Raw genomic sequence first — 18,157 nt, forward strand, 5'->3', positions numbered from 1 at the left:
GTTTTATTCTCACAAATAAACCCTAAAGTTGAGTCGCGACAGCTTTAGGCTTAAATCAAGAAAGTGGGATCGAGATATAGTGAAGCTTTCGCAGCTTGGTCTCTGTCTCTCGGTGAAGAGGCAGCCGAGGTTCTTCACGTTTCCACCTTCTTCCACTTTAAACTGCATAGTTTCAAACTCTCAGAAAGAGTACTCCAAATCGGAGATGTTATGGGATGTGTGTGAAAGGAGAAACAAGGAGGAAACCCAAAAATAATATTTTGAAAGAATCATACTCGTGCTGTGAACTCAAGGAATACGTATTTCATTAGATTAGATGTGAGAGAAGTATGGTGAATGGGTTGCGAAATTTACGATTTATGAATAATGCAATCTATTATAATCTGTATAGTTTATTTGAATCAAATTATCATGTAATGATGTAATGTCGAACGTTGAAAAGTATTTTATTATTATTGAATTATATGCAGTACTTATCAGATGACGGTGCTTTTACTTACCTTTTACATGTAAGGCGCTCTCAGCTTTTTTTTAGGGTCAAAAAATGCACTCATTCACACTGCTGTATTTGAATTCAAATGTGCCCACTCCATGATGATTGCTCGAGATTCCAACAAGCAAGGAGCGGAGGGGCCATAGCAATTATCTCACTTGATAATAACCTTGTAATATATTGGATTTTAATTTCATACAATATTTTTATTATCCGGCCAATAAATGATATGGTAACAATTAAGTTGACACTGTTAGTGCATGCCAGGTGCTTCCATTACAAAAGCATTTCTTTACTAGGATTAAAGTTAATCATTTGCTAAATAAAATATTCAAACGATACCCATTAATATTAAAATTCACAGTTACTTTCTGAGTCATTTGCTATATACTTTTCACGGGGCCTCTCTTGTTTATGGAGGGTCCTCCTCCTGATCGAGATATACGGCAGAGACAAACCCTTATCAGAATTTTCCCGTCTCATTGCTTCTTTTTTAATATCCTCACACATGCACACCTCTCTTTTCTCCTTTCCAGTTTCAGAATTTCACCACAACCCGTTATCATTGAGTATTGTGTATATCCTTTTGTCCTGTAGGCGGCTTGGCGTTTTCAAGGTTGTTTCACATTTCTGCGTTCTCAATTTGATTCCAATCATGTGATTACGAGGCTTTTCTTCTTTAATAGTACAAGACACACAGAAGATGAGATATCAATTATGCAACAATGATAGTTGATTGTAAACCAGAGAATAATCCCCGAATTAAACCAGACATCAAACACTGAAACATAAACTTTGACACGCACAAGAAGTAAAGGAGGGAAGTTGATGGAGTTCACGGATCAGCAAATCCAAACCAAGCTTCGTCCATTTCCAGAAACTTGCTCACCCATTCCAAATTTAGCGGTCCTTCGCTGCTACAGGGAATGAACAATTCGTGGTCTTCAACAAAGCCAGGCTTCGAGTTCTCCACCACCTTAGGCTCCTGTTCTTCATTACTACTAATTACTGTAGCTTTCTCGGGCGCTGTAGTTATCTCCACTGAGGAATCTTTTTTGAAACCTCTGTTTTGTTTCCTTGGACTTATCTTCTTGCTCAAATGAGAGTTCCAGTAATTCTTAATCTCATTATCAGTTCGACCTGGGAGCCTTCCAGCTATCAAAGACCACCTAGTACATAAGCATACCCAGGATATATATATATATATATATATATATATATCACATAGTGAGAGCCAAAAGAAAATGTATTCGATCAGAACCTAAGATGGCTTAAAATATTTTTATGTCATACCTGTTGCCTAGGAGTTTGTGAAGCCTGAGTATTAAGTCCTCTTCTTGGTCTGATATATTGCCTCTCTTGATATTGGGTCTAAGGTAATTTAACCATCTGAGTCTGCAACTCTTGCCACATCGATTTAGACCTGTTGTGGTATATGAGACAGATCTCATCATGAAGCAAAACTAAAAATAGAATGATGAAGAACAATAGATACTGATGAGAGTAGAACAAATATATATACATATATGATTCATCAGTTTTGGAATATGTATATACATGCAGATACCTGCTTTGGCTGCTATAAACTTCCACCTCTTGGGGCCATGTGATTCAATGACTTGGACCAATTTCCTGTCTTCCTCAGGTGTCCAGGCTTCTCTGCAAGGTTCCTTCTTCCGTCCCTGACTGCTCCGCGAATCCATTCACGCGTCTTCCTTCTAATGGTTCAATATTCAGTACGTACAGGTTTGATCTGCTCCCAGACTCACCTCACACACGGGGCTTATTCGTGCGATTGTGTGTGTATATATATATCCCGAGTCCTAAGGTTAGGTAGTGAAGAGGAGGCAAATGATAGGCACGTGATGTGCATTGAAAAATTTAATTATGTTTGGGATTAAATTAAAGTTAAGCTTAATTAGGCAAATAAGCCAAAACAAAACAGGACGATGATGAAATCACGTGGCGGATTCCCGAGAATAACTGGTGGTAAACTGGTAAAATATATATATATATATATATATGAGAAGGAGAGAATTATTGTACGGAGCTCGATGGCATGTGAAAGTGCTCAGCACTGGGGAGGAACGGTATGATGAGAGCAAGGAATGAGGCAAAAAATCCAAATATTACAATTTGCATTAGCAGTCAGACGAGAATTCAGTATCAGTTCTGTACGTCTGATATATGCAAAAAACTCGGAGAAGAAGAATACCATAAAACACACATCGTACACTCGTGCTTTTTAATTTAATAACATGCGAGTGCTTAATTTGAATCTTTCTATACAGATGAACAAATCACCCACATATTCCGCTGCCAAAGTCATGTATCCTGATTTTTTTAAGTCAAGATTCAACACCTTAGTTTAAGACTTCCAGCTCAGCTCATTCTCTCTCTCTCTTTTTCTCTCTCCTCCTGTTTACTTTCCTCTCTGCTTTTCTTATCATCCAAAGGGAGGGTTAGCGTTACTCTTAGAACAGAATTTACAACTCATTAAACGCAGTAGTTTTAGTATTTATGCTAATTGTTGAATATATTGTGTTAGCAGGTTCTGTCACTTTCAATCTCAGAATATGCATGCATACATATGTCATATATATATATATATATAGTCGTTTCAGAAATAGATAATGCACATATGATCAAATATATTGCTGGTTGGATTTGGTGAGAGGAGATTAACAGTTAATTATTATAATTGTATAGTCAAAAAGTCATCATTGATATTAGTTGCTTGCTCAACTATCTCGTTCATAAGTTCGCGCCTCATCATTTGCGTCTCAAACTTCATTTTCATTAATAAAAGCCCCCACGATTAGTTCATAGTTGAAACGCACTTTTTAACCACTCGCACTCATAAGGCACACTTCCACGCCAACGCATATTTGAATAATACCTGATATTGATTTATGCTAAGGCTACAGATTTTATAGGCAGGTTTTAGAGTTCTCTTTTTTTTTTTCCCTGGTCCGGACCATTTTGTTAGGAAAATAAGAAGCCTAATCAAATAATAGAATAAATTAATGTTAGTTTTTATAAGAGAATTAGGAATTAAAAAAGCTAACTGAAATCAGCGTTAATTTCATTATTATTAATTAAGAGGTAAGCAATACAATAAATGAGAGAGATAATACCTTCTTATCTTATAAAATGGTCACCTTGACCATATAAACAAGAGGTGCATTCCCTCTTTATTTCTTGTCTCGGTTATTGAGTTTTTCGTCTTATCTCTTTTTTCTCTTATTTGTAACTTGTAAGTGTATCTTTGGTTTATTCTCTGACAGTATAAACCATGAGCATTAGCTAATCAACTTGGGATGTGGATACTGTCAGAATTCTTTTTTCTTCTTAGAATCCCATCTCCATTGTTGAATAAAATAATAAATGATTCAAATTTAATATTTTAAAAAGCAAATGTTCACTTTCTCTCTCCTATTTATGTAATGTTATAATAATAGTTTTACAAAATATGAAATTTGAATTATTTATTATTTGATCCAACAATAAAAATAAGATTATAGAAAGAGAGAGAGAGAGAAGGATTTTGAAAGAATCCAAACCCATTAACTTGTGGACCTCGAATAAATGTTTGTTGCGCGTCCAACTATGGGCATAATTCGGTACGCACTTCCATTTCATTATCTATTTTTCACGCTCACAGATAGCGAATGTAGCGTAGTTTATTTGCAACATGCTGCTCTGCTCGCGTACATATTAATCACGTTGATGCAAATTCATGATCTTAGAAAAGTAGTCACTTCATGCAAAAAAAAAAAAAAATGGAGCATCAGTTAACTTTTCAAGAGTATCACTCTTGTTGTTCAGTTTTCATATCCTCATGGCATTGATATGATTTTTTTTTGGGGGAATAATTCAAGATTTAAATAACGAGTTCACACTCACCTACTATATATATCCCAGTATTTCATCAAGCCTTTGTCAAAATCGCTATTATTGCCAAGGCAGCTTTCTACTCCACCATTATTTCACAATGTTTATTGTGAATGCTTCTCACCCTTTTCTATCTGAACATGGCTCCCATCTTTGGGCACTAAACTTCATACTCATTTGTTTGTCTGTGTGGAAGACACATTGGAATATTATCGCCGAAGCAAACTCGGTGCACTAATTTTTCTCCTTTCTTGCAGTTGAGGCAACAATATACGCCTGAATGGTGTTGCTCTGCAATTATTTGATGCTCCAAATCGAGCATTGTTGCTTGATGAGCTTGTTGGGAAAGTCGAGATTATGACATAATTGCGTTAAACTGACATAATTACGACGTCACATTATCGAAGAGTTTCTGTGTTTTGTGTGTGTAATGGGTCCACGAGAAATCGCTATTTGGTGGTATACGCTACAGGGGGATGACAAATTTGGAGCTGCTTTTCCCAGGCAAGCGACGAAAAAAGGATAAGCTTCTTATTATGACATGATGGGCGAAAAAAGGATTTATTAGTGTGTTGGTAATGTGAAATAGCGGGGAAAACCACTCTAGTAGTCGTATATAGCGATATAGTGCTACTAAGCTAATTAGGATAAGCTCCCTCTATATCACAGAGTTTGCGATTTATCAAGTGCCCCCGCCTACATTATTTTTCCTTGCAACGGCTTTGGAGGCAGGGTAGCCAAAAAAAAAAAAAAAAGAGGCAAAAACTAGCTAAACTAGATGAACTGTCCTCAAGATTCGAAAGTGGCTCAGAAAAGAAAAAAATCACAGGTACTAAATGTGGACACATTTTCTAACAGGGATTTGAACCTTAATTTATCATATTATGAAAAATTGATTTCTTTTACTAAATCTAACTTCTATTAGTTATCGAATGCAGCTTTTTTTTTTGGTATACAAATTTTAGACAAGGGTTCGGGCTCAACCCAAACTAAGGGCAGGGCACTTGAATGATTCCTCCTAAGTGATACTAATATTAGGTAGGATGAACCTACATCATATCCTCAGGTGTTAACCTATGCATCTTCATTTTAGGATGCCTCCTCAAGTGCCATGACAGAAAATTGAGCCCCCTTACCTGTAGGTGAGAGGGTGAAATTCCTACCGTTGAACCCATGGACGATGGGTAATACATCTTTTAAAATAGGGAGAATCACAATGAGGTCCCAAACAAAAAAAATAATTGAAAAACAAGTCTCATAGGTTGTCATTCTCACTGTAGGACTTGTCATTACAGGCTGCTCAGGTTGTTATTGGGACTTTTTAATAATTATTTCTCTTCTGTGGGACTTGAATGTAATTCTTCCTTTAAAATATTGGTTAGATGTTCAATTGAAATGGGTCGTGGGAATATGCCCATTGGGCCTGGGCTCAATGCATATATAATGAGGAGAGCACATTAACAGCCCAATTGGTAATTCTCGTGGACCTAAATCTATGGGTTTGGCTTGCTGCGGCCCATCCTCCCTTCGACCCTCCCTCTGTTTTCACGCTACAACCATACTTCACAAAACGAAAAAAAGAAAAGAAAAGAAAGCGTACAGTACACTGTACACCTCCTAAAGCCTGGGCTGTACTGATTCGAGTGTCCAAATTCAAATAATCAAACCACTTGATTTTCTCCTACTCTAGTTGCAGTCAACCTTTTTCTGTGGCCCATCCTATTTTTCTTGTTTTAGATGGCTTTGGCAAAAATCAGGAAGTTAATTAGGCCCCATAGCTAAGTCCAATTAAGATTTTGACAAATATAGGCAAATCAAACCACCCGGGCCCGAATCACTGGCACCCCCCAAATTGGAAAGGCCCGAGCCGTAATACATCACGCGCGGGACAAAAGTAATCACCAATGGCACAGCCTGACAGGCCACCATTATGGCGAGCCTTTCCCAGCTGCCATGTTCTGATGTTCCACTTTACCAGTGTTGCCGCCAACCACGCATTTTCTCATCACAGTCTCCTTTCGCTACTTAATTCTTCCATTCCTCGTCAGGAGAAAAAAAACATACTTATTTAGTTTAACTTGATTTGAGAATTAATATTAGTCTTATATATAAGATATATTTTACAGGGTTATTAATTTTTTCTCAAATTAATCCTATTAATATTCTCTTAACAATAATCAAATAAAAAAAAAGAGTCAGGGGATTAAAAAAAATTAGAATGTTTTAGAAAAAAACATATTATATTAACTAATTTATTTAATATCTTTAATTTGATCAAACTAATTAATTAGATCTTATATAATGAGGGGAGTATTCATTTGGCGTGGAGCTGAGGAAGTAATAATTCAAAGGAGTGAAATTTATCAGACAGCTGGACAAGTCAACGGTGGCTGACCAAATCAACCATGAACAGAGACTGCCTTCCATTTCATAAACCGCCACCCTGTGTTTGTCACGTCTCAACATTATTTCTCCCCTCCTGGCCTCATTTCGTGGGGCCCGCCTGCTTCCTTCCGCAAACCCCTTTAATTTCCCTAATTAATTCGTAATCATCAGTCCTCTTTCCCGCTATACATTTTAAAAAAATCCCACTATTATTGTTTTTTTCTTCCTGTCAAGCAACCCAAATTCCTAACTCAGATGACCCCACATTAAACTAAATCATTTCGCTTCATCCTTGTTTGTTTCTTTCTCATCCCGTATTAAGGTTTCTGTTACCGTTTCTCCCGACACCCACACACTTGTCGCTCTTAGAAACGGGACTGTGGTTCGCTTGCGGCGGTGGGCTGGGACGGTCGCCCTGTTTGTTCAATTGGGCCTATAATGGGCTTTTCGAGCATCGAAAAAGTAATCCGAGGAAGCCACGTGGACGGAGGAGATTGAAGCGGGCTCATCATGGAGCTTGTCTGCAAAGCGAATAAAATTGTTTGCGGTGTCCAATACAAAGCAAGCACACGGGTAAAGGGAAAAGGAAAGAGCCCTGCCACCCCTCTGCCGCGCAATCCACTGCTCACCCTGCAGTCTGCACAATTTTGCACGCCACTATTTTTATTTATAAAAATTCCAAATCCAAATATTAGCGTCATCTTAATTCTTATTTCCCCCTTATTTATGACTTCATGATTCCGGTGCCTTTTCGGCTGCTGCACACCAACCTTTTACACACACACACACATATATTTTAAGGTAGTATTGACGAATCTCCTTCCATTGAATCTCATTTATATTTATAATTTATAATAAATAATAATATTAGGGTCATGAGGTATTTATATTTTTCATTTATTCTAATAATATTAAAAGGGTGTTTGGTAACATGAAAAAGTGTTTTTAAAAAGTACTTTTTCTTAAAACGAAACAAATTTCTCCATATATTTATTTTGTATATTATAAAAGTACTTTTAAAATCATTGTTTGGTTTTTATCCAAACACCCTCTAAATAAGGCGGCAACAAATTATGTTTAAACACTGTTTTACTATTTTTTGTCTTAAATATAAAAGCTAGTTGAATAATTTGAGTAGGTTAAGGAAAAAAGTTAAGTTAGTTATTTATAATAAATATGTATTGTTTTTCTTAAAATATCCTTACTAATCAATTGTGTTGGCTAGAACTATCATTTTTACAAAGACTATATTAGAAAAAATGCATAAATATAAAAGACAAAGTGACTTGGAGTTTTATATTTAAAAAAAAAGATTTTATATTAAGAACCATGCAAATGTTTTTTCAATAAAAATAAATTAATATGTGAACTTTTTGGTAAGTTTCTTTCACGTAAAAAACCGGGCATTGATTTTGGGGCACAGCTTGAAGATCGCAATGATAACGGCTGACTGATTTGGTCTGGACATGTCCGTAAGTTTTTCGGTGCGGGTTCGAAGAAATAATAAATGGTGTCTTCTTAATTCTGCAATCTACGTAATTGCCGAAGTTTTAAGGGGAAAAATATAATTTAATTATTCCCCGACGCATTTTTCGTTTGATGTCAATGTCAATAAACGGATGGAATTGAATCAGAAATATCCAGGATTTTTACCTACACATAGACAATCTTTTCCTCCCAACACTCATTAAGACATCATCTTTAGAAAGGGACAGGAAAGTTAAGAAACCCACTCAGGTAGCTTCAAAATGCACACGCGATCATAACAAAACCTATGGAAAAAAAAAAGGATAATAATAAAGTTAAAAAAATTACCGCCAAAACGTCGTCGTCGTCGTTGTCTCGCAGCCCTTCACTTCCCAAAATTTCCACAAGAGTGCGAATTTCCATTCCTCAGAGATATCCAGCAACCAGGAAAAACATACAAAGAAAGCAGCTCCCAAGATCCGATCAGATCCATTCAACCCACTCTCTCTCTCCCCCTCTAAACCGTCTCCCATCCCTGTCTTCTGCATCCTTCCCACATGCTCTGAAATTTTATCTTTGCATCTCTAATTCGAGTTCCATAAATCGCCTTTGGCACTAGGGTTTCCAGAGAGAACGGGTCCCAGTGCTTGAAATTCTACTAGGAATGTGTTAGATCGATGCGTGGGCTTCTTGAAGCTCTCAGTTCTGGACGCTGACTGCATGAAGTTTTGGTGCAATTTAAGCTTTAACGAAGGAGAAGACGAGGTGATGAGAGGGGGAGATAATCGTCTAAACTCAAAGGAGGAGGAGCGCGTATTCGGAAATGATGGTCTATCTGATGACGACGTTGGAAATGATGAGCAGCCTTTAGTCGGCAGTGATGCCCCTTTAGCTGTCGAGTTTATTGAGCGTGAGACCGACGATCAATTCAGGGTGTTTGAGGAGATGGTTAGGGCCGTGCGGGTGGGTGGCTTTGCTTCTTGGACCAATACGGCGCTGTACGAGGGCGAGAGTAGTTCGGCTGCCGCTGTTGTTGCCGCTGGTCTGCAGAATGGCACGGAGGATAGTCGCGATTATCACCACAAGCGCGCTAAATTTCACTCTGATTTCGAGTGAGTTTCAAAGTCCATACATTCTTATATCACCCTAACTATACTTTGAATATGGAACATTGGCGTTCAGTATCATTTTTATTCGAAATAACTGGAAAGTACTTTCCCTGGACGATAATGTTCTATTCCGAGATTGAAAACATCTTCACCCTTATAGTTGCTTGTTTTACACACTGATAGTTATATTCAGGCGTTTGATCCGATTACAATCGAGGATTTCTAGTATCCTATTCTATTATGCTATAGGATCAACAAAATTAAGTTGCCCTGGTTTATCGCCCAAACTACAGTATAATGTGGAGAACAAGGAGCGTGGAATTTTTTGGCTTAGCATCTTATAATGCTGTTCTCTAGTTCTTTTAGGTTTGTTACTGGTATAATAAAAAGAACTAAGAACAAGAAGACGAATTTTGGTGCCCCATGAATGCAATAGCTTATTGCTGGCATCAGTTTTGTTTCCGAGTTCGTTGTTTCTTTTTTTGGTATTAATTTGCACATAAAGGAGTTCCATCTTGGATAATTTTGCTTGGGATCACTTAGCATGTATCGTTTGATTTTTTTTTTTTTTTAAATGGGGGGAGTATCATGCCATTTATAATATACGGCAATTGTGGAAACCCCGTTTTTATGTCAACTTTAGCTGTGTTGAGTGTCTGAAATCATGCGCGCGTGCGCGCACTATTTGATTGTTGACACGTCTGTTTCTCCCATCTTTTGCAAAGGAATTTTGGACGCTTGCTGGAATTTTTGTTTTTAGTTATTTAATTGATTCCTTGTGAACTACTCTGTACTTAGCTTAATAACCAGATATTTACTTCTTGACGAATGTTGGCTGAAAGTGGTCTTGCTTTTTTCCCCTCTTGTTTTAAATTTTTGTTGTAAACTTTAATATGATACTTTGATATCTCCTACATGGACACCCTAGGAAGACCTGGACTTTCTGGCTCTTTAATGCAATTTCCTTGTGTCTTTGTTATTCGCACTTGACATTGGAAGAATCCTTAACTCTGGCTAGGCAACTTTAGCCTGGAATATACTGTATTCTTTTGGAAAAATTTGGGGATAGCAATATTTAATTAGAAATGCTATTCATGTCTGACATGGAAACTAGCACACCACACCATGATATACCCTGTAGCTGATGATAATGACTGTGTTTGGCAGTAAATGTCGATTTGCCACTTCAACATCTTCAGATACTGGGAAATCAAATACATCTATGGACTATGGAGATTTTGAGAATATCCCTGGATCATGTCTTCGATATAATAACGACTCATGTTATGATGCTTTTGCATTGATGAATAATACCGGTGAGGAGAATGACTTGGATTCTAGTCTTGTGAATGACAGTGAAGGAAATGACCATGACATCTCAAATGCAGAAGATCTAGAGGTCAAAATGGATCTTACGGATGACCTACTGCATATGGTATAAAAGAATTACCTTTGTGTTGTTATTTCTCGTTTAAAAGGAATTGATGTTCTTTTAATATGGAGCTATGGAATCTAAACCCACGTCGTTTCCCCCTGTTTAATCTATCTATTACATCTCCTTTTCTTTACCCATGTACTCAGGTTTTTTCATTTTTGGATCATCCCAATCTCTGCAAAGCTGCTAGAGTTTGTAAGCAATGGCGTGCTGCTAGTGCTCATGAAGACTTCTGGAAGTTTTTGAATTTTGAAGACCGGAATATATCTGCCCAGCAATGTGAGCCTGAATGCACCTACGCTGTGATAATTATTTTTAATTGAAATTTATTTTATAGAAATACTTTTAACTTTCAACTAATAAGATTTTTATTGTGAAAGAAACTCTGCATGATGTGCATGCTTTGGCCGCACCTCTTTTTGGGTTAATTTGCTTATTCAAAGCTTTATGTGGATTTACAGTTGAGGACATGTGTAGCCGTTATCCAAATGCCACAGCATTGAGCATTTCTGGTCCTGCTATGCACATGCTTGTTATGAAGGCCATCTCTTCATTAAGGTAAATAATTTGCTGTGATATTTATTTGGTCAAAGTTAATTAACTGATTTGTGACTGGCTGATTTGTTGTCATCATTTTCAGAAATCTTGAGGTTTTAACGCTGGGAAAAGGACAAATATTGGATAACTTTTTCCATGCTTTAGCCGATTGTACTATGCTGAAAAAATTAAACATCAATGATGCTACACTTGGCAATGGTATACAAGAAATCTCTATTTACCATGATAGATTGTGTCATCTTCAATTAACAAAATGCCGTGTAATGCGTATATCAGTCAGGTGAGAACATTTGAAGTGTGACTTAAACTTAGTCAAATGCTTGCCTATGATCTAACTTTTGATGATCTATCTTTCCTAGGTGCCCTCTGCTTGAAACTATGTCATTGAAGCGCAGTAGCATGGCCCAGGCTGTGGTTAATTGCCCCTTGTTGCATGAGCTTGACATTGGCTCTTGCCACAAGCTTCCAGATGCTGTTATTCGCTCAGCTGCGACCTCATGTCCTCAGTTAGTGTCGCTGGATATGTCGAACTGTTCATGCGTCAGTGATGAAACACTGAGGGAAATAGCCCAGAATTGTGCTAATCTTAGTATTCTTGATGCGTCCTACTGTCCAAACATATCTTTGGAGGTAGGTTTAGAGTATGCAACAATCTTAGGCTGTATATAATTTGGATTTGTCTTTGTTTGACGGGCCTGTTTGTTTGCCTTTGAAGTCTGTTAGACTGCCAATGTTGACAGTTCTCAAGATTCACAGTTGCGAGGGTATCACTTCTGCCTCAATGGCTGCAATAGCTCATAGTTACATGTTGGAGGTATGGAACAGGACTGAGCTATTGATGTTATCTGTTATACTTGATGAACTTGTTTACCACTTTAAACTAAAGAACCAGTTTTGGATCCATATCAAATCTCTTCCACTCATCTTTCCCTGTTAATTTCCGGAGTTCCTTATATGAGGGTATGACCCTCAATAATTGACAGTAGGAGCTCCAGCCTTTGCTGTTGGTTCACAAGCTGTTCATGTGATCATCTCTGCTATTGTCCTTAAGATTGCGTGTATGGCAACACTTATTGACTGAAAACCTGGCTCTGATACTATTTGTTAGATGCTAAATGCATTTATTGAATTTAGACTATAAAACTGATACTGAATCTATTCCACCCCTCTCGCACTTATACTTCCTTCTGTTTATACTAATCACTCCATATGTGACAATATGCCTGAACCCTTGGGCATTGATTTCACTGGCACTGCAGGTTTTGGAGCTTGATAATTGCAGCCTATTGACTTCTGTGTCTTTGAATCTTCCACGTTTGCAGAATATCAGATTGGTTCATTGTCGCAAGTATACTTCTTCCCCATTTTCCCCTTCATCTCCAGAATTTTTTTTTTGTTCTTTTGTTTTTTTTTCCCTTCTATCCCCTTTGTTAAATGGATGCTTGTGCTTACCTGTTTTTGGATTTTTTTTTTAATATTTACCAATATCTTCTGTTGGATTCTCTTCCTTTACAGATTTGCTGATCTGGACTTGAGAACCATGATGCTATCGTCTATACAAGTCTCTAATTGCCCAGTGCTCCACCGCATCAACATAACATCGAATTCACTTCGTGTATGTCACTTACTTTGACCCTTTTTTTTTTGGGCCATGCTGATGCAGATATGGTTAGAATTTGATGGGCTGATTGTGGCAATGCAGAAATTAGCGTTACAAAAGCAGGACAGCTTAATCACGCTAGCTCTGCAATGCCAATCTTTACAAGAGGTGGACCTTTCTGAGTGTGAATCTTTGACAGACTCTATATGCAAAGTTTTTAGTGACGGTGGAGGATGCCCTATGTTGAATTCACTAGTTCTTGATAATTGTGAGGTATGTGAGTAAGTCTTTTCAACCTTATTTGCTTCATTGCTTACTAAAGGAAAGTGCTTAAGATATATTTGCTTCTCTACTTTTTTCACTATTGTGCTTGTGAGACCTTTGGTGTCAAATTTTAGTTGATGATTTTATTATTGAAATGTCTGACTATTATGATTATCATCATCATTATTATTTTGTATTTTTGTCTCAAACTTGGTGTTTTAATGGATTTAGAGCTTGACATCAGTGAGATTCGCCAGTACCTCTTTAGTCAATCTTTCCCTTGTTGGTTGCCGGGCAATCAGTACTCTTGAGCTCTCTTGCCCTAAACTTGAGAAAGTTAATTTGGATGGTTGTGATCATTTGGAAAGAGCATCGTTTAGTCCTGTAAGTGATATTATTTTCTCATGAATTGCTTTAAATTCTGTTTTATATGACAAGCTATTGCATTCTTCATCTGTTTGATTTGATTGCCTATTAGAAAAGGAGGATAAATATATAATTTGCATGTCTGAACTTCGGCCTGTACGAAGCTCCCTCCTTGTTTGCTTTATTGTTTACATTGTTACAATGCAAGCTTATAATGTAGTATGGGCGATATCTGATGTTCATTTCTAAAGGCTTGGGAAGGGGCTACAGGGCTACTATTGTGTACCAATCAATATATGGTAGTCTAATCTGCAGTGGCTAAAGACTAAATGCGGTTTTTTTCTTTCCTGCTTCTCAGGTTGGTCTTCGATCTCTTAATTTAGGAATATGTCCAAAATTAAACACACTCGACATTGAGGCACCAAATATGATCTCACTTGAATTGAAAGGATGTGGCGTACTTTCTGAAGCATCCATTAACTGTCCCCTGTTGATATCTCTAGATGCTTCCTTTTGCAGGTTGTGTTGCACTTGTTTTTACTTCAGCTATCCTCCTAGTATGGAAACTAACATTTACTGTTTGGTTGTATAGCCAATTGACGGATGACTGCTTATCTGCAACAACTGCCTCGTGCCCACTGATAGAGTCATTGATATTGATGTCATGCCCATCAGTTGGTTCAGATGGACTTTGTTCTCTGCGTTGGCTTCCAAATCTCACTGTTCTTGATTTATCTTATACTTTTTTGACGAACTTGGAGCCTGTTTTTGAGTCTTGTGCACAATTAAAGGCAAGAACTACCATAGATATTCATGTGCTTACTATTGAAACCCCCCTTTCTTTTAAAAAAAAGGAACAAAAGAAAGAAAAATGGAAAACAAAAAACACCCAAAAGAAAAAGCATTCTAGAGTAAAAAAATTATTCGGTTGAGCTGGCTTTATTTAATTCATTTACTTCTTTATTCGCATGAGAAATCCATATATCTACTTGTAAGTGTAAAAGCTATAGAAAGCTGCATTATTCATAAGTCATAAATACTACAGCTTACCCTGAACTATGTATGAAGCATATGCCCCAATACTGTTAAAAAGTGAATGAACAGGGTTCTGTTTTTGTTTCTTTGGATGAGATGAAACATGAAGAAAGAAACTAGGAAGACAACAATTTTTTATTTGATAAAAATTAAATTCACAAATATCTTTGTCAAGACGATTATCTATGGGTTACTTATGCTCAAATAAAATATCCTGTTCAATTCTCCCGATTTGGTGGGCTTAAAATTGGTGCCTTAATGCATTTTATTTATTGCATCTAAATGGGTAATATATCCCACTTCTCTATTTTGTTTCCCCAGTTTTATTTCACCCCAAACAAGGTGTTGACTTCTTTCTGGTTTTAAAAGAAAATTTGTTTATTTGTTATCCTCCCTTGCAGCTTATATTTTTGTTTTATGATTTAATATGGTATGCATATTTAACAGCTTTTCATTTGCCCCCAAACCATGGAAATGCAATGATTTGAAGCCTTTGTTACTTTGTCCCTCACTTCATCTTTTCTGACAATGTTACTGTTCGCTATTTCTTGAAGGTATTAAAGTTACAGGCATGCAAGTATCTCACTGACTCGTCACTTGAGCCTCTTTACAAGGGAGGTGCTTTACCAGCACTTCAGGAGTTGGATTTGTCATATGGAACTTTATGTCAGTCTGCCATAGAGGAGCTTCTTGCATGCTGCACACACCTCACCCATGTGAGCCTGAATGGCTGTGCTAATATGCATGATCTGAATTGGGGTTATAGTCGTGGACAGATCACTGAGTTGCCAGCTGTAAACATGTCTAGTATGATCTCACATGAGGATGTCCTTGAACAAAGTGAGCAATCCAGCCGTTTACTCCAGAATCTCAATTGCGTGGGATGTCCAAATATTAGGAAAGTTCTCATTCCACCTTTGGCACATTGTTATCATTTATTATATTTAAACCTTTCTTTGTCGGTTAACCTGAAGGAGGTTGATATTGTTTGTCTCAACCTATGTTTTCTTAATTTAAGGTATGGCTGTCTTTCTAGAAAATATTAAATGGTCTTATTCTTCTCATATCACATGCAATGACTTTAACTTCTCTATTCAGCAACTGTTCATCTTTGGAAACTTTGAAGCTAGAATGTCCGAGATTAAGCAGTCTATTTCTTCAGGTATTAGTCTAGCTTTTCCATGTTAATGTATTGATGCATGCTTAATTTGATATGTTAGTTGAATGCCCGCATAAAATTTATTGCTTTTGGTTTCATATCCTACTATTTTTATTATACTCATTCCTCTTTTTCATTACTGGCGTTATTGGCTGTCATCTTCCATATTGAAATTTGTTCTGACGTTGGGCACACAAAGTTTCCGACCTTTACTATGGAATGTTGGAAGCTTGCTCCATTCTCTCTGTTTGGATTGATTGGCATCTTTTTAAGTTTTACATAAATTTGAATGATTTCATTTCATGGATTGTTCATGTTCTTGACAGTTTTCTCCCCTTTAAAATTGTCATCTTGGCATTTCGTCCTTCCTCTAAAATGCAGTATCTGAATTTTTATCTGTATACGTATATTTGCAATAATTAATTTTGTTAAATTTTGGTAGTTTTGGCAATTCACCCTGTGATATTTGTGGTCCCTGGTGCGTTGTGTGGATAGTATCTGTCCATTTTAGCGACTACCATAAAGCCTGACATTTTCTCCCTTCAATTTTTTCTGCGGGGTGGGATAACTCTGGGGCTTTCAGTCCTGCAACATTGATGAGGAAGCTGTTGAAGCTGCTATCTCCAAATGCAGCATGCTGGAGACTCTTGATGTTCGGTTCTGTCCAAGGGTGAGAATTAACTGCCTATGTCATTATATTCCATCAGTACTGTGAAGTAATTCTAGGCGACTAGCGAACCTTTCGTTCCACAACACTGGATTTGATCTCACTTGTATTTGTGGTTTGCTTTACGATGGCCCGCAGATAAGCTCAATGAACATGGGTAGATTACGAGCTTCTTGTTCCAGTTTGAGGCGTATATTTAGCAGCTTGTCAACTTCATAATCTCGATCTTGCATAAAAAATGTTGCCGTGCCAACTTGCTTCGAGTTAAAGGCACCCTAGATTTCATTTGATGATGCCCATGTATTGTAAATTGTTAACGACTCGATTGTTTAATGCTTGGCATATGAGTTATGTAGCTATATTTATGTATTACATCATCTTTCTTGAGTTCCAGTGGTTACTCGTAAATCCCGGCCTCGTCAATTTTTATGATCCTTGTGATGTTCTCATCCTCAAGCGGTCTGCCTAGTCTCGTGTAGCTTTTGCGGTGAGAGATTTAAATACTACTCCTTCCGATTTAAGAATCTATTTAACTAATTTGGTTAGATTAAAAAAGTTAGATAAATTGGTTAATTACAAGAAATGATTTTTTTTTGAAACACTATAATCATGTTTCTTGATATTCTTTTTTATCTCTTATTTGATTATGGTTGAAAGAGTGTTCATATAAGTAATTTAAAAAAATTAATAAATATAAAAAATAAGTAACATAATTAGGATCAAAATTAATTAATAATTAGATCTTATATTAAAAATTGGAGGAGTATCTTAACTAATTTTTATATTTAGAATTAAAAGTAACATATAATGTGTGTGAAATATAAATTGGGATCCGTGTTGAAATACATAAAAGGAATTTTTGGTTATTGGGTTTTGTTTGGTGGCGCCACGTGTTTGAATAAACTATGGGTTGTTTGTTCTTTCCCCGGCGATCATATTACATTTCCCTCGTTCGCACGCGTGTAATTCCTCGTTCCTCCAAATTTATAACACCAGCTTTAGCGAATGTAATTTTTTTTTAATCATTTTATGTAATTAAAGGGTACGCATCGCATAGTACCACTAGGCTGTTCTGCGAGACCCTGCCGACAGGAATATCTGACCCGACTTCCTTATGTCGGTAGGGATGTCAATGAGGCTGGGTTGTTCTTCGGTTCCGCGGCCCCCTCGTTTGATGGGGATCTTCTTGACAAGAGGGGAAAAAAATACAAGTAGCTGATAATTTATTAATTTCAACTATCTCTAGTTTAGGAAAAGAACATTATAATAAGAAAGATAAATTAAAAGAAAAATTATATTATTTAATACACTTCAATGTTACGTACTTGTTATAATATCTTCAATACTACTATCTTTTAATAATAAAAACCAGTTTGACTTTAATTTATCATAATTATTCTCATATTTATTAATTTTTTTAAAATAATCTATATTAATTGCACATGTTAAATACTCCAACAATTAGTAGTGCTAGCTAATATACATGAATTAAAAATATTTTTAGAAAATTTAAATCATATTTATTATAAATTAAATCATATTATTATAAATAATTGATTTAATAAACTTTTTTAATCCATTCCAATTAATTAACTAGTCCTTATATTGATGATAGGATGTAGTATATGTCTTTCATCATGACAATAAATCTATAATGCTAATAATATGAGCTTTACTATTTCTTTTCCAAAATTAGAAGGTAAACAGTAACGACTAAAATCAAAT

The 18,157-nt window shown here is 36.5% G+C and overlaps 2 protein-coding genes across 3 annotated transcripts; one reads left to right on the forward strand and one right to left on the reverse strand.

Moving 5' to 3' along the window:
* Positions 1-1,121: 1,121 nt before the first annotated feature.
* LOC114734034 (transcription factor MYB23-like) lies at positions 1,122-2,249 on the reverse strand. Its single transcript, XM_028921523.1, has 3 exons — positions 2,061-2,249; positions 1,787-1,916; positions 1,122-1,662 (listed from the first exon to the last, which is right to left on the reverse strand). The coding sequence occupies exons 1-3, from the start codon at positions 2,194-2,196 to the stop codon at positions 1,329-1,331; spliced, it is 600 nt and encodes a 199-aa protein (XP_028777356.1). The 5' UTR covers positions 2,197-2,249; the 3' UTR covers positions 1,122-1,328.
* A 6,458-nt stretch (positions 2,250-8,707) lies between these two features.
* LOC114734026 (F-box/LRR-repeat protein 15-like) lies at positions 8,708-16,837 on the forward strand. Of its 2 annotated transcripts, XM_028921515.1 has the most exons (18): positions 8,708-9,351; positions 10,516-10,664; positions 10,737-10,783; positions 10,930-11,062; positions 11,245-11,341; positions 11,424-11,621; positions 11,701-11,971; positions 12,057-12,155; positions 12,601-12,689; positions 12,857-12,956; positions 13,044-13,214; positions 13,437-13,589; positions 13,930-14,090; positions 14,164-14,362; positions 15,161-15,624; positions 15,705-15,768; positions 16,349-16,435; positions 16,571-16,837. In XM_028921515.1, the coding sequence occupies exons 1-18, from the start codon at positions 8,960-8,962 to the stop codon at positions 16,649-16,651; spliced, it is 2,955 nt and encodes a 984-aa protein (XP_028777348.1). In that variant the 5' UTR covers positions 8,708-8,959; the 3' UTR covers positions 16,652-16,837. The 2 variants fall into 2 exon arrangements, with proteins under 2 accessions (XP_028777348.1, XP_028777347.1); XM_028921514.1 differs by having other exon boundaries at positions 8,709-9,351; positions 10,516-10,783.
* The last annotated feature ends 1,320 nt before the right edge of the window (positions 16,838-18,157 follow it).

The sequence above is a fragment of the Neltuma alba genome, unplaced genomic scaffold, assembly GCF_004799145.2.
Source record: "Neltuma alba isolate B1F8T4 unplaced genomic scaffold, ASM479914v2 tig00013063_pilon, whole genome shotgun sequence".
In the NCBI taxonomy this organism is placed as follows: domain Eukaryota; kingdom Viridiplantae; phylum Streptophyta; class Magnoliopsida; order Fabales; family Fabaceae; genus Neltuma; species Neltuma alba.

Bases quoted from the DNA above. Each gene is read 5' to 3' on its own strand.
- LOC114734034 (XM_028921523.1), bottom strand. From the start codon at position 2,196: ATGGATTCGCGGAGCAGTCAGGGACGGAAGAAGGAACCTTGCAGAGAA. The intron at 1,917-2,060 runs GTATCTGCATGT...ATACCACAACAG, and splicing joins GTTTATAGCAGCCAAAGCAG to GTCTAAATCGATGTGGCAAG. The intron at 1,663-1,786 runs GTATGACATAAA...CTTATGTACTAG, and splicing joins CACAAACTCCTAGGCAACAG to GTGGTCTTTGATAGCTGGAA.
- LOC114734026 (XM_028921514.1), top strand. From the start codon at position 8,960: ATGAAGTTTTGGTGCAATTTAAGCTTTAACGAAGGAGAAGACGAGGTG. The intron at 10,784-10,929 runs GTATAAAAGAAT...CCATGTACTCAG, and splicing joins CGGATGACCTACTGCATATG to GTTTTTTCATTTTTGGATCA. The intron at 11,342-11,423 runs GTAAATAATTTG...CATCATTTTCAG, and splicing joins AAGGCCATCTCTTCATTAAG to AAATCTTGAGGTTTTAACGC.